Raw genomic sequence first — 23,391 nt, 5'->3', positions numbered from 1 at the left:
TCAAGATGGAACAGAATGGAGTTATTAAATATCTAAAACGTTTATGTAAAATGAGCAAAGGTGTAGATTAGAATTAAACCCAAAGTGGCCTTGTGGTTTATTGGTGCTTTACGCTGCCTGGTGTGACAAATTAGAAGGATGACATTTTTCATCATCTAGATTGTATTTCTTTTTCTACATAGTTTTGTATTGTTTTTCTGCAATTTGTAATTTGTACACTTATACTTTATTTATAAATTGAATTGAATTGAATTAGCCACTAGAGGGCAGTAGGGCACTATGTGTGAGAGAGAGAGAGAGCCATCTACAACCAAGCAAATAGCATAATGATTTTACTTCATTCATTGTTAATTTCAGACTTGACTGAAAAGTTAAGAAAGGAAAAAAAAGAACAACATATACATAAATCATTATAAAAACAGGACAAATCACGTTTTAAAGCTTACAATGAAAGACAATAAAATATATATATTTTTGTTGTAAAACTGTCTGAAGACATGGATAGTGACAAAATAAAAACTAAAAACTATTAGGCTAAGATTTGTGGGCAATAGATGTGAAACCTCAACATTTTCACCCATCTTATTGTTTTAGAGATGCAAGGTTTTCAGTGTCGTGGTTTTGGTGCCCCCTGGTGGTGACAGGCGCCATTGCCCTGATTATTATCGTCTCAAGAATTAAAGGGAAAAAAATAAACGAAAAATGATGATAATATTTTACTATTGTTTGAGATAGCCTGCATATTATCTGGTTTTATTGACGTATAGGTTTAACAAGCCTGCGTCTTTAATCGCGACATTTCTGCATCATGTGGAAGAATGCAAACCAGCAGCGATATCACCAAACGGTGCGGGGCTTCTGGGATTAGCCTGATCCGGAACTAGGACGTTTTTTTTGTTGTTGTTGTTATTTAATGGAGGAGGTGCATCTTCGCTTGTGGAGCGTGGACACTCGACGATGATGATGATGAAGAAGAAGACAAAGCGCAGTAGGCCTATTTGTCATTTTAATTCTCAAGCAGCTGACACATGAACCTCCTGTCGTCTAAGAAGCGGAGCAGCTGCGGCACGGAGCGCAGATGATGATGATGCTGAGGCTGTGGAGATGAGTGGTATTAATAGGAGCGCTTGAGTGTCTCAGGCTGTCACTGTCCAGACCGGGGGGCTTGTTGGAGAGTCGGTCGGTTTGGGGGGGAGCTTCCGATCCAGACTGCGCAGTTGGAATAAAACCTAAAAAGAAAAAAGAAAAAAAAAACAGGGTCACTGGTTGTTAAGACACACAACATGGAGGTGCTGTCAGTCCTTAATTTGGGCGATTTTGCCCAAGTCTTCTCCAAAATGGGAATGTTTCCGGTGTTTGATCTGGCTTATTACATCGTATCCATCCTCTACCTCAAGTATGAACCAGGTAAGTGAGTGTTTGCACTTTTCTGTTTGTGCTGTAGCTAAATGAGAGGTTGTTTTTCAGATTAAGAGCATGCTTTAATGCTTCAATATTACATAAATATGATTATCTGCATAGTTTGGCAGGTGCAGCTACTGTACATGCTCCACACTCACCAGACCTGTTGTTATAAATAAACATTGCCTACATTTATGTACAACATCACAAAGTAAACCTATTGGGAACTCAAAATAACATAAAAGTAGTGACTGACAAAAAGTAGACGTGCATTTAATAATAATTGTTTATTGATTTATGACCTTTTTCAGTGATATAAGAACAAAGTGCTCTAAACCCCAATATGGTCTTTCTGTATCTCAGTGGGACCCTATCCTTATAAAGCATGACCTGTTACATAAAGTGTAGCAGGAGCTTGCTGTGAGGGAAGGTCTGTTGCTGCAGCAGCCTGACCTCATTTGTACAGTAGGAAGTTGTTGGAGTCGATTAAAGCACTCAGCTTTGGGTCAAGCCTCATATTTTCCAAGATTTAACTCCTTTGACAGCAACAGATCCTCGAGTGGAGGGTGAAACCCGAGAGAGGGCCCGTGTACATACCAGCGACTAAGGGCAATAAATAGAAGATCCTGAAATAGACAGTGTCAGTGGGCCTCCGAAAGCCCCCTCTGATGTACACTTGTAGGCTGCATTTGGGTTGGGGTATGTTATTTACACAGAGTGTTAAACATGAAATAAGGTGTTGAGCATGAAGCCAGCCTGACCTTGCTTTCCCCGGGAGTACTCAGCCTTTGAATAGACCTGAATCATCTCTAAAGAAGAAGTTCAGCCTGATGTAAAAAAAAAAAAATTCAGGAGCAACAAACACACCTCAACCACAAAATTAAAAGGTTTACACGTTTATTGTGCTGCTTTCAAGGAGCATGTTGTACAACAACATGGGTCACATGTTCTATACTCAGACAACTGGAAGATGTTGTCATCTTTGTGTCATTATCTCCCTCATGTTACCTATTATAATGCTACAGCCAGTTAACAGCTTCTAGTCAGATGAATAAACTTTCTCCTTTAGGTTTTTAATCAGAGTTTAGAAACTTGGATAAACATATAACGGCTTCAAGCTTTAAGAAGAAAATGAATGAATTTTGATCTGGTTAGGGGTACAGTGTCACACATGGAGACCTTCACTCACATCACACAGCACATAAAGATGTGTTGACAGGTCTCAGGGTCTTCGACTCAGGTGATGTCACTTGAGTCAGCATGGTCTGAAGACTGAGACAAGTTTTAAAAAATCAGCTTGAGGCTATTAACTCATGACAATAATCGCTTCTAGTGTAGCACACCTGAAACTCAGACCTAAATGTCAGCTGACAATGCATTGTGGGTAACGTTGGAGCTAAGTTTTGGCACAATGCATGGGAGGGAAAACGATAATATCTTAGGCCGATAGTGTCACAAGAGTGCAGTGCTAATGCTAGTGGCTGCTGTGCTGCTGCATGTAGCCTACAACACTGTATGTAAAGCAGACAATGCAAACTTGTACTGTGTGATGCAAATTCAGTTTAACGTATGATGAGCAAGCACAGCTTCTTTGCTGAAAGTCTGAATCTTTTCCACTTATCTGCTGTATTAATTTTGAGTAGTGGAATGAACAGATGCACAAAGTTAGGTTAGGTATTACGGCATCTAACGGTTTACAGGTGTCACAAGGCAGGTTGCAACACTGTGCTGTTGTTCACATTTCCCACAGTAGTTAGAGTAAAGGAGGCTGGTTCACTCTGTTTCTAAAACATTAGTTGTAAACTAACTATAGCGTGTGTGCCTACCAAAGCTGAGCTCATCATCGCTGTGTATAACTTTATATCCGAGGACATTTTACGTTCAAATGACTCGTGCTGCTAAGATTTGCAAGATGTCGACCATTACTTTCATGTGTCTGAGCAGAGAGCCCAAGTTCACACACCACACGTTAGAGGAACAACATGAATGAGTTTTGGGCGTCAGTACTGTGGGAAGGAGGGAGAGAGAGACAGAGAGAGAGAGACAAGTGTGGGGGTCAAGGGTTAAGACGGGCCTGACAGTTGCAAGGCAGGAGAAGCAGTTGAGCAGAATATATTTATAGGGCGGCATTTTTCAGGATCAGATTGCTTTCAAACTGAGCGCCAGTTGCACCACGACACCCTCTCCCACCTGTTGTTGGAGATTTGTGCTCACATCTTGATGTACTGTACGTTTCTACTAAATGTGGCCACTTTTAAGTCATTTAAATACAATAAATACTTATGTAGCTCTACTTGAGTGAGTAGGAAGTTAAAGTACGATGGAGGAGTTTTATTGTGTGGTTTTATTACTTTATCTTTTCCCCCACTGAACCTCAGAGCATGTTACTACAGTCAGTTTCTTGTTAGTTTCCTTCATTTCGTCATATGAAGCATTGACATGTTGCTGTGATAGCTGCAGTTTAACACATCTTGTATATTGATTCATAAATGTAGTCAAACTGTGGACTGGAACTGTATAGCTGAAGCGTCCTGATAGATAGTTTTAGTGGACACCTGCCAAACAATCAGAAACAAAGAATTTGACATTTGGCTCATAATAAGTAACTGTCAAGACAAGTATAATTAAAAAACACAAAAGAATATTAAATGACCATTGTAAAACAAACGGTGTAAATTATATCGAGCTGTCTGTTCTGTTTTAAAGTCCGTATTCTTCAAAGAACGAGACATTTGTTGAGATGGTGAACTGTCAACTCTTGAGTGACGGGAGAAGTCCTGAGTCAATATTAGGTTATGATGAAAGGACAGATAATTGGGGCGTGCACTGAAATATTTGACTGGGTGTGGACAAAGATACAGCACATAGACACACAAGGGATCCACTGATAATGACCTTTTAAGGTCGTTGCTAACAGTTTTTCAAACAGAAACTTTTTGAAATTTCATATTCAGCGGAGTAAATCAATCTGACCCATGTGATTTACAAAACAAGAGCAAAGATTGTCACAGAACTTTTCTTTTTTCCAAAGCGGAAAAGCTTCTTGAAGAGGACTTAGGCCATTCAAATTTTGGTTGTGTAGGCTACATTTTTCACATTTGTACATTATTTTTGCTGGTTAAAAACTTTATTATTATTTATTTTATTATCATTTTGTAATAAAACATAATAGATAAATGGCATACACTTTTTTGGTATGAGTTAGAATCAGACATCTTTGAAAATGTTTCTTGACTGTGTGTACCCCCACATATTATAGCCCCTTAATTAATTAAATAAACTGTATTAGTGGCTTTTACTTAATGAAAGCCAAATACACTTTAATCTGTACACAAGCGGATATAAGACAACACTCCAGCAACTTCTCCAACACCCTTCACCTGAACGCTCACTGACACATTACGTTTTCCCTGTCAAAGCCTTCATGTTGTTGACGGCTCCCCCTCTGTGTTGCAGGCTCGGTGGAGGTTTCTCGCAGGAGTCCTGTGGCCTCCTGGCTCTGTGCCATGCTCTACTGCTTTGGAAGTTACATCCTCGCAGACATCTTGCTTGGAAGCAGCCCCCTTGACTATTTCCAACACAACAGCCACATCCTGCTGGCCTCAGCTGTCTGGTGAGAAAATCCTCAAAACCACTTCACCTGTCACGGGGGAAGGAGATTCAGTTTTATGGTCACACATGATGCACTGTTTCTTTTTCACAGGTTTTTCACAAAACTTTCATTAAACTTGTCTCCTGCCAGCCATTGTTTTGAGGTCTTTCCCTTCAAAAAAAATGATGTGACTGATAAATAATGTCATGAGACGGCTGATTTTTCTGCATTTTTTTTGCATGAAAAGAAACAAATCTCAGTTCAAGGTCAGTTCAACAAAACACAAAAAACGTTCCCCACTTAAACAACAGTGTTTAACTAGCAAATTTTGTCGGTTTCTGAGGCTCAAAATTGAGGGGGGGGGGGGGGGGGGGGGGGGGGGTTATCAGTAGATTTAGTTGTAGATTTAGATTTATTCCTTAAGTAATAATAAAAAAGAATAATAACTAAATGGTTTTGTTGCAGTAGCTGTGTGAAAAAGACTTTAGGAGTTTAATACACGTCACTGGACCCCTGTGTCAGAAACATGGCCGACATAAGTATTGGGGTTGTCGGAGAAGTCTTGGGGGGCTAGATACAGTGCTACTAATTGTGAAAAATAAAGGTTTTAACTATGTTATTATCTGGGTGAACTGACCCTTTAATATTCAGACTCTGTCTAAGCTAATCACAAAGAATATGTAAGACAAAGCTCGGCCTTTCCTCACTGACCATGTGTGTCTATGTCCAATACAAACACAGGTACCTCATCTTCTACTGCCCACTGAACCTCTTCTATAAATGTGTGGCTTTCCTGCCGGTCAAACTCGTGCTGGTCGCCTTGAAGGAAGTCGTCCGCGCCCGCAAGATCGCCGCCGGAGTCCACCACGCCCACCACGCCTACCACCACGGCTTCTTCATCATGGTCATTGTCGGATACGTTAAAGGTTGGTGTCTAGTGATTCCTCAGCAACTCCATGTTCATGCAGTTACACTAACCACATTTCTTTAAATAGCCTATCTGGGAATGTGCAGTCTGTTCCTGCAACATGTAGATGTAAATATGAATGAGTTACACATGTACATGCCTGCAAGGCTGGATTATCAACTAGACAACTGGCCAAGAACCACAGCACTTCATTCGCCTCAAAAACTTTTCGCATGTCAACTGGTTTGTGCCAATTCAAATGAAAATGTATTTAGGAATAAACATTAACTACCACTTTCCTTTTTTATATTTTTTGTTTTATCCTTGTGCTTATATTCTCTATAGTAAATTAATCAGCATTAAATGTAACACAGCCATCCTCGGTGGAAAAACTGTGCACAACTCATACAGAGTTGAGGGATTAGAGGGATTAACAGAGACCCAGCTGCTCATTTTTTGCCCTGGACCCTCCAAGCAGATTAAATGTGGCTGTGTTTACAGTGACTATAATCACAAGTTACCAATAGGCAACTATTTACATGCGTGTTCCTGTACTCCAATTAAGTCTTTTTCACCTACTAAACCGGGTTTCCCTTGTGCCTCTTCTCTGTTCTATAAAACAGAAATGGCCATAGACAGTTTATATAAAGAGCCTCTGTGCTCCGGCCTCTTACCGTCTCTGCTGCAGTGGTGAAGCCCTGCAGGCGGCCATGCTGAGAATGGGGGGAGAAAGACTGAATCCAGATAAGAGCAGTGACACGAGACGCTCATTTTTTTTTGTCCTCATTCTTTTTCCACTGTCTATTTTTATCTTCCCAGGGTCTGGAGTGGCTCTCATTTCCAATTTTGAGCAGCTGCTGCGCGGCGTGTGGCGGCCCGAGACCAACGAGATCCTCAACATGTCATTGTGAGTCTGTGTTTTCCTACTGATGGGGGAAATCATCATCACCACTTTATCCAGTGTGTCACCAACCCCCAAAGAGACAAAAACTGAACCTTTGAAGTAACCTTGATCATATAGTCGGACCCCAACTGAAGGAAATCTGTTTACTGTAACACACAAGTTTGAAGCAACTTTGCAGCTTAAAAAGCTTGACGTTGGCGCCCCCAAGTGGCCTGTAATGCTACAGTTGGATGAAAAAAAAGACATACAAATATTTTTTTATTCATAAAAATAATGATAAAGGCAACAAAAAACATCCTCCACTACATCTCTGACCTCAGCCCTGGTAAACAGCACAACAGACGGATGTTTTTACTGACACTGTTTGTCTCTCGTCTCTTCTGCAGCCCGACCAAAGCCAGCCTGTACGGAGCGATCCTCTTCACTATGCAGGAGGCTCACTGGCTGCCAGTGTCCAAGGGCACCCTCATCCTCCTCTTCACCCTCTTCATGGCCACAAGCAAGGTGCTGCTATGTGATGTGTAGCCGTCAGAGCTGATTTATTGTGTAATGTGTTGCATATAAGGGTACATAAGGAGGATTGCATGACTGCAGCTGAAATAATTCACTCCCCTTGCTTATTATATGGAAGGATTTAAACAAACACAACATTCAGCAAAATCTTACTGTATAATCTGAACCATCAAAGCACATGACACTCTATTTATGTATCGTTTGCTTGTTAGAGGAGATACACTTGAATGGACTTCATGAGCACTAGTGAACCTGTGGAGCTTTGTTTTGCTTTGTTTTATGACACAATAGCACATGCACAGCAAATACATTCAACACATTTGCTGGGTCTCAAGTACATAAACCTTAGGTGAAAACCACTGTAGGTAAACAGACGTTATTGTTCACAGAGAAGACGAGTTATGTTTGCACAGTAGATTTAAAGGGCAGAGTGATTCAGAGTGCAACGTCTGAAACAAGAAACACACCACAATATATGATAAAATTGAGCATCAGAAAAAAACAGAGAAAGTAAATGGTAAATAACAAACAAAAAAAACAAATTGATTGAGCAGATGCAGAGGTTTTTGTCCTTTAGAGACAAGCTCCTACAGTTCCCATGATTCAACTCATCAGCATCTTGTGTTACTCCCTCTCTTTATCTTTCAAGCAGAGACAGTCACAGTTGTTTCATCAGCCTTAACAAAGCTCCTCCAGCACCACAGACAATGTCACACAGTTGTTTTTCACAGTTGTCCACGTCACGATGAGTCAGACAGTTTTGATGTTCAAAAATAGATGAAGCTGCTCCTTTAACTATCCTGAAAATGAATCTAATCTTCTCTGATTGTCCCCGTCTTCCTTCAGGTGGTGATGACCGCCCGACACTCTCACGGCTCCCCCTTCGCCCTCATCGAGTCCTGGATTTGCCATCTGCTGTTCGGCTCCCCGCTGGGTGGCTCTGAGGAAGACCACCACCACGCTCCCGCCGCCGCTCCGTCCTCACCTCTCAAAACCAAGGAGGAGCTGAGCGACGGCGCTCGCAAGAGGAAAGCCAAGAAAGCCGAGTAGGACGTCGCGCTGCGCTGATGAAGCTGCATCCGACTCGCCCTCATGGCCTCCACATGATGGGACTTCCCATTCCTCTTCTAGGGAAAGGGGCAGTTTGATGTTTTACCAAATGAGACCCTTTCTGTTAGAGCCAAATGGTGCTTCCTGCATTTTACACAGCATGAGGACTCTGTAAATACCACAGCAAATGTTTCACACTGCAACCCAACCTGGACATTTTAAACATATTTATTTATGTGTTTGTGAACATCTGTGCTCAACACTGTGTGGTGATCCACATCTGTAGGAGCCGCGTGGTCGTTCTAGGACGACGTTCATCCCCACATCAGTAGTTGCGTTACCAGGTGTCAGTGGCTTTCTTTTAATCCACCTAATCATAATTTTATTAAAGAAATAAGAAACACAAATTAATCTGACTATCAATCAGAAATTCAAACGTGAAGCATATAAAGCATAAACATTTTTGCTTTTTACATTGAGGTGGATACAAATTAATGTCTTTGAATAAAATCAGGAGAGACATTGAGTCCTGCTCGTTTTTGTTCTTTCTTTCTTATTGGCGTTCATTTTTATCCATTGGTTGTAAGTGTACAGTTTGCTTCTGAATTTGGAGCAGGTTTGTGTATTTGCGTGTGTTTTTCAGTGTGTTGAAATCTAGAGAATTCAGTATATTATGTATCATAATCTCAGCATAGCCTATTATGAAAGTGCCTTAACAGCTTGATTTTGGAAAGTTTCTTCTTGATGCAAACAGGTTGAAATTCAAAAAAAGATCACAAAATGTTTGTTAGGATTTAGGACACACACACACACACACACACACACACACACACACACACACACACACACACACACACACACACACACACACACACACACACACACACACACACACACACACACACACACACACACACACAGAACAGGTGTCAGGTGCCAGGAGAAAAGTCTTCATAAACTCTGTATTATGTAACTCCGAGGCCGTTGGGAGGTGACAGGAAGGGTCTGAGGGGAGCCTGGGGTCACGGCCCCCCCCTGCCGTGTCGACAAACTCTTGTAGTACAGGCAATAAAGCATCACTGATGAACTTTACAGGAGGTTGTTGCTCTCGACCTTTGACCTTTGAACATTCCTCACAACAGCAGAGGATCTGTTCGCTGCATTTTCAGGTCACATTTGTAGCACTAGTCGAGCTCAGATACACACATTTATGGCTGAAATGGCCCATAATAGTCAAAAAGGTTGCAGCTATAACCACTATTTTCTTTATGGATTCAATTTTCTTGATTAATCCATTAAAATTATATAATTGCCTGTAATTTAAGACAAAGAAAAGCAGCAAATCGTCACTCGTTAAGCTTAAAAAAGCCACTTTAATGCTGGAAAAACTGGGTGTAAAAGGTTTTCAAATCAGCTGTATTCCCCTTCCATCCTTTGATAAAACACATTTGAACTACAACACATTTGATTGAACCAGTCACCAATTTGATTTAAGCACTTCCATTCCCCGTTGATAACAGGTTAAAGATGAGAAAGAAGATGTTGTGAAATTTCTTCCTTTCCACACAAGGGTCCAATTCTCCAGCCTGACGACAGAAAAGAGATGTTATGTTTGTTTTTCCACCAGAGTGAGACTTCCCCGCTCCTTTGGGCAAGGCAGCGAGCGAGCGAGGGCGTAGGAGTGGAGGTGGTGAGAGCTTGTCAAAAGGGATCTGGGCCCAAAATCCAGAAAACTTTTCACTGTGAGGAATGTGACCAACATCTGTCGATCCCATTACTGAAACATACAAACACACATGTACAACAAAAAGAAATCCAAATAATTTTTAAGTCAATTTTCTTTTTTCCTCACCTTCATCAGCAACTACCCACCAAGTGTTTTTACTGAGCTGCACAGGAATTAAACTCATACCCACACATTTTTCAAACAGTCCTGCATGGTCACACGATCAATCCTCATTCATTTGTGTCTCTTGACATTTTTACATCCAAAACTCACTGAACCAAGAATCTTTGTAGCGTCCAAGCAGCGTCTTGAAATAAATGTTTCATCTGAGTGTTGGACTTCAAAATTCACCAAATGTCTGAACCCACAAAGTCAAAACTTCAGAGCAACCCACATCTGACAGTCTGAGCCATTTGGTCTGACACTTAAGTGAGGCTTAGCATCTGTGCTTTGGGTGATGGGATTTAAAATTCATGGAGCCTCATAAAGTCGAGCCTCAGGTGCTCATAAGCTGAGGTATTTAGTAAAATATTTAGGCAATGTCTAGGTGAAGTGGTAGAAATATGTAAGAAATAAAGCTCGAGTGTCTCGGGTTTGGATATCATTTGATCATTTGTCTGATCAAAGAGCTCATAAAGTGTCTAAAAATAGTGTAAACTTGATCGCTGAGGGATCCAGTGAATTTTGAACTCGAAAACCTGAACATTAAAAAAAAAGAAAAAAAAAAGAAGAAGAAGCACATAGTGGAAGGGAAATCAGATGTGTATTTCGTTTGCTCACAACCAGTCAGCCACTGGTGTAGTGTCTGACTTGATTCCTGCCCTTTTGCCAGTTGCCCCAGTTGGACCAGGCCATCTTACAGTATACTGTAATACACCAAAAAAAAAAAACAGTTTGGATTTCTAAAGTGTACGCCTACCAGTCTGTAAATTAACTGAATGACTTATTGTTCCAGACAATCAAGGCTGTTTTTGGCATGACCTGAGTGAAAATCACACACAGGCTGATACATTTCTATTAAAACGTGGGGGTGTCTCATGTTGTGCAGTCAAACCACTGTCCTCATTTTCCAGAGAAGTGATTTGTAGGACTGGGGTTGGGGATGTAAGCCAGGGGAGTGGGTGTGTTTGTGTGTGGAGGGGAGGTTGGAGTGGTTGGTATAAAACCAAGGCAGGGGAGGAACGACTAAAACTATGCTGGAACCATGTTTGCTTGAGGTCGACTGATACTGAGAGAGAGACAGAGAGAGAGACAGAGAGAGAAGAGAGAATATCCGTCGTACCTGAGGAGCTGCAGAGATTAAACAATGCTGTGGTCTCTGGTGCTGACCTGTGTCCTGTGCATGGGAGGACATGTGACAGAAGGACAGCGAGGTGAGACAAACTCTTTACATTGTGTCATTGTTATGTTTGTTGATTCAGCATAAAACTGCATAGAAATGTTTCATTACTATTAAAACACTAGATTTGACCACACAAGACAGTTCACACAAAAATGTGAGAGCATTGTTCAAATTAATCAAAATTATGTCACATTTTTGTTCACAAAAATATATAAATATTTCTTAAACAGTGACATCAATTTGTAACCAAGGATTTGACTTATTGAGGTAAAAAGACTCTGAGGACTCTGGGGTTTGAGCTATTCCCTGCAAAGCTTTGAGCACATAAATTTATTTGCCCACAATGAGGAAAAACAATCACCATGAACTTTCTGTTGTGAAGGAGGGGGGAAAAAACTCCCACCAACCTTTCTATTAATGGTGGGAGAGATTTATTTCCAGTATCTTTTTCTCTCTGCTGTGGAATTCATTCAGTAAACAGAGTTTCTGTTAATGAGAACAACACATTTCCTGTGCTTCACACTGGGGAGGTTTCTGCCCTGGTGCAGCTCCTCTGGGAGACGAGGTGGTGTCTGGGGTGATTGAAGGGGGGATGTTCGGGGTCTTTGGGTCAATTAGTACAAGCAGTATGGTCCATCAGGACCTGACTACACCTGAACACATGTAGGCACAATCTGGTTGGAGGTTTATGAATCTGGCATCCACATGGTCTCTAAACTGTGAATATCTGCAGTTATTTTCCCATTTTCATGGAATTTAAGAGAAAATTCAAAGTGAATATTTTTATAATTACTATGTATAATGAAAGAATAATATGTTTTAAATATGACAGTTCTTTAATTTAACAAACAACAAAGACACTTTAGCTTTATAATAACTACACGCTATTATGCATTAGTGAAACATTTTCACACTAAATTTTACAGTACTCAGATGCTAAAATAAAATGGCAGCAAATAAACAGCACAGTGAAGACAGAGGGAAACATTTCCCTTAATTTTCTATGAATTTGAATGTTTTACATCTGTTTCTTTGACATGTTAAAACACAGCCTAACAGCAGCATAATATAAGTATCAGTTTGAACACATTTGTTGTTCATGAACTAAATCTTAAATTTGTTTTTATTTTCTTCAGTCTATAAAATAATATGGATCATGTTACGAATGAATGAATGAATTCCTGATTGATTGATTGACTGATGATTGATTGATGATGAAGTCCTGATACTATAGTATGTGCACATGATGGAAAATAAACTAAACAAAACAAATTTCTTACACAGTGTTTGTGTTGCTCTTCAGTTTCATGGTCTCTTCAGCCTCTCTCTGCTTTGTGGGAAGGTTATTATCAGAGAGTTGACAGATGGTTTAAGTTTCATAATCTTCATTGAAAATCCAGATCATTCTCAGACCCTGGACTCTGACTCTGACACACTGTAAAAACACAAGGATGTCCACAGCGTTTGGTTCCTGTAAGGATGCTCGCTCGCAGCACGAAGAACTTACATAACTTAAGAGAAAATCTTGAATCACTTCATATCTGGGAAATGAGTTCTCCTGTGATCCTGTGATCAAAAACCTCTCTGATTCCAGTGAATCAGTGGGTGGTGGATATACATGAGGCCTGTGGTGGCTGAGGATTGTCAATGCACGTCATGTTGTACAGCAGGACACATTTGTTGTAATGTAAGTGTCCAGCCAACAACCTCAGCATCCACAGAAAAAAAGCTGATGTGGCGCTAAGACCTCAAAAGAGGCATCTGGAACAAAGTTTTACATCAGTTTGCTTTGGCATTAGATCAAATCTTGTAAATGTGTTTACTCACAGGAGTGCTTCTGTCTACTGTGCAAACAGCCCCGACATTCACTATTTGGACAGTTACGCTTGTGAACTGCAGTCTTGGCCTCTCTGGTTTTGAGGATTCTCATCTAAATGACAACACTCAGACAGTCAACTCATGAGTGAGCTCTTCTGTCTATGAACCCGTTGAAACAACTCACATCTGACTAAGAAACATTTAGCACCTATGAGTCCAGTCCCCTTTTGACTTCTTGACCCTTGCAGCTGGGGCACTGTGTGAAAAGAGTTACATCTCACACAGTTATTCCTGTATAAATCATTTAAATAAAGACATTAAAGCCAAGGATTGTCATTTTATGCAGAATCAATTTATTTGAAAATAAAGTGCCTGAAACTTTCCAAATACAGTATCGACAGAACCTGCTCTTTCTTCTCATCTTCTATCATAGCTCATATTTCTATCCGTTTTGTTTTTGTTCTGTTTGTGGTGATGTTGGATATTCAGCACTTTTAATGTCAGTTTATGTGTAGACTGGTTCACGTAGAGGGTAACTCAGCTGTATTTCAATATGAATAGTTGTGTAAATCACATGTGTTTTTCTAAATGCAGATGGAGAAATTATCAGTCAGATAAAAATGACCAACCTTGCGCTGGCTGAGATCAAAGAGCTTCTGAAACAACAGGTAAAAAAAAAAAAAAATCACCTTCACTCACACACCTGGTGCACTGTGAACTAGCTCGTCATCTTCATCTGTGCTAAAGTCTTTGCACCAGCAGGCCTGCCTTTCAGATAGTGTGTGTGTGTGTTTGTGTGTGCGTGTGTGTGCGCAAAAAGTCAGCACTTATCATCTGCCCAATAAGCCAAAAAAAAGCATTAGCATTAAAGCATTAAATACTGAATTAATCATTTATAACACATGCATACGTCATTAGTATGTAGTTTATAAACACAGTTAAAATGTTTTACTCATCATTGATAAGCACTAAGTGTATTTATAAACTACATACTAATGAGTATATGCATTATAAATGAAGAATTCAGTATTTCTTAATACTTAACTAATGCTTAATGCCAGAAAGTGATAATAAATTGATCCATTTTATTTTCCAGATAAAAGAGATAGTGTTTCTGAAGAACACTGTGATGGAGTGTGAGGCCTGTGGTGAGTTGACCTCCCAGAAACACTTAAAATGTTATTCATATCTGAAAATATGCCATTTGATGTTGAAATTACTAATAATATCAAAAGCTAATATCCACAACTTTTAGCGCTTTTTAAACTGTGATTGGATTAAATATTTCATATATGCAAGAATGTTATCAGCATAGGATGCAATATTAATGTGATGGAAAGTCTGTATCATCACACAGTATAAAGCTGAGTAACTTAGACAACATACAGAGATAAGATCGTATTAAATGAATCACTTTCCTCAGGGATGGGGGGGATGCAGCCTCGTCCCTCCTGTGTGCCCAACCCGTGCCCCCCAGGAGTGAAGTGCATGGAGACAGCTGAGGGTGTGAAGTGCGGACCCTGTCCGGACGGTATGGAGGGAAATGGTACCCACTGCACTGACGTGGACGAGGTACACAGCGAAACGATGAGAGAAGAACCTAGTTTGTTTGTGTTACTGTGAATGGCCCGTTAAAACAAAAATGCATTGATGTTGTGATTGATACACTTCAGAACAATTGATCATCATCTGTGTTAACTGGTGTATCAGAGCCAGGAATTGATCGCTGTGTTTCGGTGTCTCTTCTGTTGGCAGTGTACAGTGATGCCCTGTCACATGGGAGTGCGCTGCATCAACACCGCCCCTGGTTTCCGCTGCGGCTCCTGCCCTGCAGGATACACTGGGCCCCAGGTCCAGGGCGTTGGCCTGGCCTACGCCATTGCCAACAAACAGGTCAGTAACAGTGAACACACACATGCAAACACACTCACACATGGTCACAGTTTAAAAAATATACTGGACATGGACATTATTTCAATGGCTGTGAAGAAAGACAGAAGGTCTGTGAGTGACATCATCATGCTAATCAATCAGCGTCGACAGTTGAAGACTCACTTCGTCTGTCCATCCTTGCTGTTTTTTAGAGAGTCGACAAATCTTTAATGATCAATGTGTGACTCATGATGTTAAGGTTGTGGGTTTAATTCCCATGTTGACAGAGATCACGTCCCATCCCCGACCTGAAGCAAGGTATTTTCGAATTTGTAAAGCACTCCTGCATTTGGAGAATGAAATCATCAGTAGTATAATTGAAACCTTTAGTTTCTGTGTTTCATTTTTAGAGCTAAGATAGAATCCATCAACTTTTTAGACTACCTCCCATCAGGGGCGTGTCCAGACATTTTTGATAGGGGTGGCCCAAGTGGGGGCACTGACCTATGGTGGGGTGGCATGAAGCGTGAGCATGAGTGCCTGTGTGCACACATTATGTACTTATGTATGCACGTGCACACATAAACACGCACCCACACAGGTTTTGGCCATACCCAGTTTTGTCTGCAAAACCCATATCTACTTCAGTTACTAACACTGCAAGAAAATCTAGACCTACAAGTCAAAACACATGAGCGGCAACATACAATTGTGATAGAAAACCTCAATGTTTATTCTTGAAACAAAAAAAATAACTTGACAAAAGCCAGTATAAAACAGTGTACAAAATGCCTCTGACTGGGCATATACCCCATTACTGTATATTTTGGGTGGCCAACCCAAGGCCACTCCCTGAACATGCCACTGCCTCCCATTGGCAATGGATGCCCTACATTGTCCAAGACTGTCTTTGTCTCACATGCGTTATTTGGGATCTGGTCACCCTAACTGGTAATAGTGCTATTACTAGCACTGTTTAAACATTTAAATATAAAAAAATATGTATATTAAAAAATGTTTTACTGGGCAAAAATACCCGAAAAGGATGATTTCATCACCTGCAGTAATATTAATTTACGCAACCTTAATTATACATTTTAAGAAAAAATGTGTGGGAAAAAATAAAGATGCTGAATTGAAAGAGAACTTAAAACTGAAAACGTTTTTTGTCTCCTATTATCAGACTGTGGCAATTCTGGAAGAAAATGTCCAGGCGACATTTCCCCTCTCTACCTCTACCTATTTGTCTTGTCTCTTTCACCAGCACCTTTCTTCATCCATCAGCAGCGCCTCCTCTCTCTCCTCCGTACATACAGCATGTCAAACACAGAGCGCTGGACTGTTTCAGCACCACTTCATCCTGACATAGAAGACTGCCTTCACTTTTCTGCACTTCATTTTTTTTTCTTTCCTCTTTTGCTGATCTTGACGACGTAGAGGCCCATTAAAGTCACTGGACGTCACTCTCTGTCTGTTTGTCCCATCAAAGGTGTGCAAGGACATCAATGAGTGCGAGGGCCCCAACAACGGAGGCTGTGTGGAGAACTCGGCTTGTATGAACACACCTGTGAGTATAAACTCTGGAAACCTGTCAAGCTTGAGGGAAACCAGCTGGAAAAATTGTGTTGTATAACGTTTTTATACAGGAGAAAAGTTTAAGACATTGTGGCGATATCTTCACAACCTGATGCTTGGCCAGTGTCAGTTCAGTCACAATCCAATCCAATCCAATCCAATCCAATCCAATCCAATCTTATTTATATAGCACGATTTAAACAAACACAAGGTTTCCAAAGTGCTGCACAGCAAGATAAAAATACAAAAAGTAACACAACAGAAGCACAATAAAACAATGGACACAATAAGATCAAATAAAATAGGATAAAACAGAGGCAGAGTCCAGTCATCGGGCAGGAATCAGGAATGTGTAGGTGGGAGGCATGAGTTTTGTACCTCTGTGTATCATCAGGGCTCGTTCAGGTGCGGCCCCTGTAAGCCGGGCTACATCGGAGATCAGCGACGTGGCTGCAAGCCTGAGAGAGCCTGTGGGAACGGTCAACCCAACCCCTGCCACGCCAGCGCTGAGTGCATCGTACATCGAGAGGGGGCCATCGAGTGTCAGGTGAACAAATTAAACCATTCGACTTCTTTTCCTGTTTTGTGAATCCTACAAAATGGACCAAATAGGCAAGCAGAGCTTTAAATAGCCGAGTTTGTACAAATCTGAAAATCGTACCATGAAGCTGTTTAAACATTTTTGACCCAACTCTTTGAAATATAAAACTTTCTGGACTCGTGCCAAAGATTGTGCAATCGCAGGCCTGTTGGAAGACTTAGTGCAGCGTACAACAGGTCCAATGAAAACAGTCTGTACAGTCCATAAAACACTTTCCATCCGCACAGTGTGGAGTCGGATGGGCTGGCAACGGCTACCTCTGTGGTCCTGACATCGACATTGATGGTGTCCCTGATGAGAAACTGGAGTGCCCTGAGAGGAGCTGCAACAAGGTGAGCCTCCTCAGAAACATAGTCATCTGCAAAGAAAAGGACATGCTGGATTTGGTTGACTGTATCTGGAGTCTGTGTATGAAGTTAACTTTTGTAAATACTTCGTCATAGACTGAAAAATCCTTTTTTAAGGCCAATGTTTTGGGTTTGAATTACAACAGAAACAATATGTAGATAATCATCAGACACTGGAATTCTAGACAATAAGTATCTTATTATTTTTAGCAGCTCTTGCATTGAAACACTTTCTTGCTTTTTATTTTCCTGTCTAGTTATAAAATTGAGCACATTTCTTTCCAGGATAATTGTCTCACGGTTCCCAACTCTGGTCAAGAGGATGCGGACAAAGACGGAGATGGTGATGCCTGTGATGAAGATGCAGATGGGGACGGGATCCTCAACATGCAGGTTCATGCTTAAAATACTGATTTAAATCGTTCATTTAAAGTCATTTATTGTGTCCACGCTATGTGTTTGTTAAGTCACTCCACCCACAAAGACTAAAACAGCTTCTTCACAGGACAACTGTGTTCTGGTGCCCAACGTGGACCAGAGGAACATTGATGAGGATGACTTTGGTGATGCCTGCGACAACTGCCGTGCTGTGAAAAACAACGACCAAAAAGACACAGACGTTGATGAATTTGGTGACGAGTGTGATGAAGATATTGATGGGGATGGTTAGTATGCCATGTGGGTCATTTATGTATGCATGCATACGTTCATTTTAAGCATTAACATTTTGAGAGCACCACCTCAAAATGGACTAAAAGTGATTATATAATACTGTATATTTTTGATGTTTCATAGTGACATTTGCAGGTATGAAAGAGGCTTATGTTAAGGTTTGATTGTAACATTGATGAATAAAGCTACACAACATCAAGGTTGGACTTTTCACATACACACTTGAATCTCAGGAATCCCCAATAACCTGGACAACTGCAAAAGGGTTCCCAACACCGACCAGAAAGATCGAGATGGTGACAAAGTTGGAGACGCGTGCGACAGCTGTCCTTATGTTCCCAACCCTGACCAGGTCAGAACACTATCTTACATGCTCACATGCATGTATGTGTGGTTTTATACTATACTATTTATTTATACTACTGAAACTCAACATGTTATAGGTTTGTAAAAGTCATTCTAACTCAGATTGAAGCCCCTTTCAGTCAGTACAGAATATCACTGTAACTGGGAGACCAAAACTCCCATAGTGTTCCTCTATGACATCAAATATTCATGATACATTAATGTGGCCAGATTTGATTGACAGTGAACTGTTAACATTTCGCAAAAAAAAAAAAAAATCATCATCTCTCCCAACTGCGCCCAATTAAAACCACCTTGCACTCTTACTGTAAATATCATGCCCACAAAGACTCCATCGATCAATCATAAGCCATTTTTTAGGTTATTTAAGAGCAATAAACACAATGACTGGTGCCACAAGATCAATCTACACCTTCACGAATTTAAAGTTTGATCGCCTTGCAGCTTCTTGCTCCGTTTTGTCAAAGGTCACACAGACCGAGTCTGTTTGATCTTAACAGTAACTCATATTAACTCTCTCTCAGATGGATGCGGATAACGACCTGATTGGAGACCCCTGTGACACTAATAAGGACAGGTACTTTGCTCCCTAATCAGTCCCATCACAATTAAAATCAACATCTGCTCATGTTAATAAAACCTCTCTCCTCTATCCAGTGACGGTGACGGTCACCAAGACTCTCGGGACAACTGCCCAGCGGTCATCAACAGCTCTCAGCTCGATACCGACAAAGATGGCAAGGGGGACGAATGTGATGACGACGACGACAATGACGGCATCCCGGATCTGCTGCCACCTGGTCCTGATAACTGCCGTTTGATCCCCAACCCGCTGCAGGAAGACTCAGACGGTGGACAACACATTTTCGTTTTCTAAGAGAACAAATAAAGAAAAAGTGTCCTCCTCAAGGCATTCAACAACTTTTCTTTTTTTACTCCCCAGGTAATGGTGTTGGTGATGTGTGCGAGACGGATTTTGACAACGACACAATCGTCGACACGATCGATGTTTGTCCAGAAAATGCTGAAGTCACCCTCACTGACTTCAGGGAGTACCAGACTGTTGTTTTAGATCCAGAGGGAGACGCACAGATTGACCCCAACTGGGTGGTGCTGAACCAGGTTCAGTGACTCTTCAGTATTTGTTGATTTCGAAAACACTTCTCAATGTGATTAAATTAATCTTAAATCCATGGTTTTCCTTTTGTTCGTACAGGGAAGAGAGATTGTCCAAACGATGAACAGTGATCCTGGGTTGGCTGTCGGTAAGGGCATCATGTCTGTTTTTTGTAGGAATAGTTTGACATTTTTTATGTGCCCACAAATTCTGCTTTAAACAAACTGTAGCTGATCCATGAAGATACCCAGTTAAACTCGTGTGCAACATTTTTTTCCACAGGTTACACTGCTTTCAGTGGCGTAGATTTCGAAGGGACGTTTCATGTAAACACGGTGACGGACGATGACTACGCAGGATTTATCTTTGGCTACCAGGACAGCTCCAGTTTCTATGTGGTGATGTGGAAGCAGGTGGAGCAGATCTACTGGCAGGCAAACCCATTCAGAGCCGTGGCAGAACCTGGCATCCAACTGAAGGTAGCTAGCTGCTCCGCCTAGAACAAAATAAATATTAAAGGAGACATATTATGCCCCCTTTCCACAAATTAAAATAGTTCCCAGGTATCTTAAAGACGTATCTGTGACATGCTTTGGTCAAAATACCCCAAGGATCAAACATCACAGCTCTTTTCATGCTCAAACAGCCCTGTTCAGAACAGCTGGTTTCAGTGCGTCCCTTTAAATGCAAATGAACCACTGCTCGCCCCGCCCCCTTCTACTGGTACCAGGTAGGGGTGATATTATGCAAATTCAAATCCTAGTTACATCACTGGACGACAACTGAGGGAACAGCTCGCAACCACCTAACCTAACCACGTGGATTTCAACCTAGGGAGTGTGCAAATTACAGATTTTCTTTTGTCAATTCTTACATTTTAGGGGCCGGAAGCCAAGCCAAACACCCAAATATATGTTAAAGAGCCTTCAAAAAGTGATATTTCCATAATATGTCCCCTTTAACATAAGGAAATATTCCCAGAGGATCAAAAGATCAGTTGATCCAGAGACTAAATAAGCAAAATAAAACAATTTTTTGGTTTTGAAAAGGCCGTGAAGTCAAACACAGGTCCAGGCGAGAACCTGAGGAACGCCCTGTGGCATACCGGTGACACCAGTGACCAGGTGAAGCTCCTGTGGAAAGATGCTCGAAATGTTGGCTGGAAGGACAAGACTTCGTACCGCTGGTTCCTCCAACACCGGCCGGCTGACGGCTACATCAGGTACAGCAGATTTGACACAGTTAGCCTAGCTTAGCACAAAGAGTGGTACAGGTGGGACAAAGTACTTGTTACTACCAAAAGAGGGGGAAAATGGTCTTTCATACCTGCTGTTTGTTGGTGTGCAGAGTTCGTTTCTACGAGGGTACTCAGATGGTGGCGGACACAGGAGTTATCATCGATGCCACAATGAGAGGAGGCCGACTAGGAGTCTTCTGTTTCTCGCAGGAGAACATCATCTGGGCCAATCTGCGGTATCGCTGCAATGGTGCGTGACATTTACAGCTACATGTCATTGGTTTTGCATCTCAATAAGTTCAAAATTAATTAAAAATCAGCATTCATCTGATTTTCAGCATTTTATTTATCACGATTAGGCAACAGTTATTCTAAATATAGTAGAAACAGGTCCTGTTTTAGAAGAAACTGATAAATTTGTGTCAACTTGTTTTCTACCTCCTGGAAAAAGCCAAATATAAATACACTGTGTAAATGTTGTGTTGTGTTCTTGCTGTGCACATGCCGTACGAAGATGTTTTCCTTCTACTTGTTGAGTATCTCTCCTTCGGCTGCTCAAACTGTGAACTAAACTGTGATTCCACTTCATGCTGCGTCTTGTTTCAGACACTCTTCCTGAGGACTTTGACACCTACAGAGCTCAGCAGGTTCAGCTGGTGTCCTGATGAGACGGGGGAACGAGCCCAGGGAATTCTGGGAACACTTTCCAGTGCACGACTGTGTCTCAGAAAGAAAATCACAGTAATGCAAATGGGTAAATGTGAAGTCCAAGAAACATCTCTGAAATCAAGATCACGACAGAGTGACTGAGAAGAGGAAAGATGTACAAACTCCAGAGGAAACTAGTCATATAAAATGACCAGATAAACAGTTTTCCAAAGAAATTCCTGTTGAAACAAAATATCATCAACCATATCTTTTTTTTATAACTTTAAATGTATACTTCCTAAAGGAAGAGCTATTGCAAAGAGTAAACTGTCACTATTGAATAAATGTGTTTTTTGGTAAATTATGAGTCGTATCTGGATGAATTTTAAGTCTAGCTTCAATCTGTGATGGGATGGGGTGAAAGTGAATGTTTATAGATTATAATCTCCGTCAGCATTGAAGCAACTGTGAGATAAATGTTTCAAAGGTGACTATCTAGAAACTCATTCTATAAGGTTTGATGTGTTATTAAATATTAATGAATCCCTATCCTATATTAGCTCTACAGACAACGTCAAACATTTGACTTTAAGTAACAGACGTGACTTTTTTCAAACTCAACAGCTTTTAGTGGAAATCAACATTCTGAACATTTCACAAGCATGCACATATCCAAAATAATCTTTTAAATTTTGCATTTTTGAAATACAGATTACAAAATAGAAACGATAGCAAAGACAATATACAACAGGATCGAAACATCATGCATTTCCACAGCAACACGCTGTGATGTTGTAAAATGACACCGGACAGTCTGTTTTTAGGATTTTTTTTTTTTAAATGAGCATTATTCTGCAAATCAAGACTATGTGCAGGGAAAAATCTTCCACATTCAATTTAATTGAAATTTTTCTTTCATCTTATAAACAAATGGTCACATAAGGAGATTCACATGGCAACAAATAAATAACTACAGATCAGTTACTACGACTTACAGGACAACAGTGATATAATGCTATTCTCACTATAAGCTTCACGTGGAACTTAAACTGTGTTTTTTTCCCCAGAGTCTTTAAGTCAGTGTAGAAAACCCTGTGTTATTAAAGGGACATTTCAGACCTAAAACACTCTGGGAACAAGCAGTAGAGACCGAGCGGCAGCTCTTTACTTTTGATCTGGGACTGAGGAGAAACCTTTAAACACAGGAGCCTGTTTGAGCTTCACTCATCTGCTTTTTCAGTTTGGGCCCAGATTTAGCATCACTGCTTTTTTTAAACACAGCATTAAAATGGACTGTGCTACCAAGTAAGGGGAGTCTTAAACTAAAAGAAGCAGATGAGCTGAAAGCAAGCAAGTTAATGGGACGTAGTAAAATAAACTTTGAGGTCATCCTCCCGTTGGAAAACGAACCTCCAAATTTTTGTTCATCGGCCTGAGAAGTTTGTTTCCAATATTTTAGTGTTTAGCTTCAGACTCGCCTAATAATAGGAAAATCAAAGCACAGACTCAAAATGCAAATTCATGCTCTACATGTGAGAGGTAACCAAGACCAAGTTTCAGCTCAAATGATCAAAGGTTACATTTGTTACCTCCATTAACTGTCTTTGTTTTACGTTTTTCTAACTTTATCCAAAGTTGCATTAATATCTAAATGTACTTCTAACCTTCCAGCATCACGACGACACTGTTGACTTTGTGTGACA

The 23,391-nt window shown here is 40.7% G+C and overlaps 2 protein-coding genes across 2 annotated transcripts; both read left to right on the top strand.

The window, feature by feature from the left end:
- Nucleotides 1-1,081: 1,081 nt before the first annotated feature.
- On the top strand, nt 1,082-8,893 carry tmem38a (transmembrane protein 38A). The gene is made up of 6 exons (XM_083969741.1): nt 1,082-1,407; nt 4,858-5,014; nt 5,735-5,919; nt 6,720-6,807; nt 7,191-7,308; nt 8,164-8,893. The coding sequence occupies exons 1-6, from the start codon at nt 1,284-1,286 to the stop codon at nt 8,365-8,367; spliced, it is 876 nt and encodes a 291-aa protein (XP_083825867.1). The 5' UTR covers nt 1,082-1,283; the 3' UTR covers nt 8,368-8,893.
- Nucleotides 8,894-11,296: 2,403 nt separating this feature from the next.
- comp (cartilage oligomeric matrix protein) lies at nt 11,297-22,014 on the top strand. Its single transcript, XM_083970057.1, has 19 exons — nt 11,297-11,466; nt 13,848-13,921; nt 14,350-14,401; nt 14,677-14,825; nt 15,009-15,146; nt 16,615-16,692; nt 17,095-17,247; nt 17,529-17,633; nt 17,934-18,041; nt 18,154-18,313; nt 18,554-18,672; nt 19,211-19,263; nt 19,344-19,537; nt 19,630-19,808; nt 19,903-19,951; nt 20,086-20,282; nt 20,853-21,025; nt 21,151-21,290; nt 21,647-22,014. The coding sequence occupies exons 1-19, from the start codon at nt 11,400-11,402 to the stop codon at nt 21,703-21,705; spliced, it is 2,247 nt and encodes a 748-aa protein (XP_083826183.1). The 5' UTR covers nt 11,297-11,399; the 3' UTR covers nt 21,706-22,014.
- The last annotated feature ends 1,377 nt before the right edge of the window (nt 22,015-23,391 follow it).

This window comes from Trachurus trachurus (assembly GCF_905171665.1).
Source record: "Trachurus trachurus genome assembly, chromosome: 4".
Lineage (NCBI taxonomy): Eukaryota > Metazoa > Chordata > Actinopteri > Carangiformes > Carangidae > Trachurus > Trachurus trachurus.
Note: the sequence above shows the minus strand (reverse complement) of the source record. Positions and strands in the feature narration are given on the sequence as shown.

Excerpts from the sequence above, each read along its gene's own strand:
- tmem38a (XM_083969741.1), top strand. The coding sequence starts at position 1,284 with ATGGAGGTGCTGTCAGTCCTTAATTTGGGCGATTTTGCCCAAGTCTTC. Across the intron at positions 5,015-5,734 it reads CTGCTGGCCTCAGCTGTCTG|GTACCTCATCTTCTACTGCC; the intron begins GTGAGAAAATCC and ends ATACAAACACAG. Across the intron at positions 7,309-8,163 it reads TCTTCATGGCCACAAGCAAG|GTGGTGATGACCGCCCGACA; the intron begins GTGCTGCTATGT and ends GTCTTCCTTCAG.
- comp (XM_083970057.1), top strand. The coding sequence starts at position 11,400 with ATGCTGTGGTCTCTGGTGCTGACCTGTGTCCTGTGCATGGGAGGACAT. Across the intron at positions 14,826-15,008 it reads ACTGCACTGACGTGGACGAG|TGTACAGTGATGCCCTGTCA; the intron begins GTACACAGCGAA and ends TTCTGTTGGCAG. Across the intron at positions 18,673-19,210 it reads ATGTTCCCAACCCTGACCAG|ATGGATGCGGATAACGACCT; the intron begins GTCAGAACACTA and ends ACTCTCTCTCAG.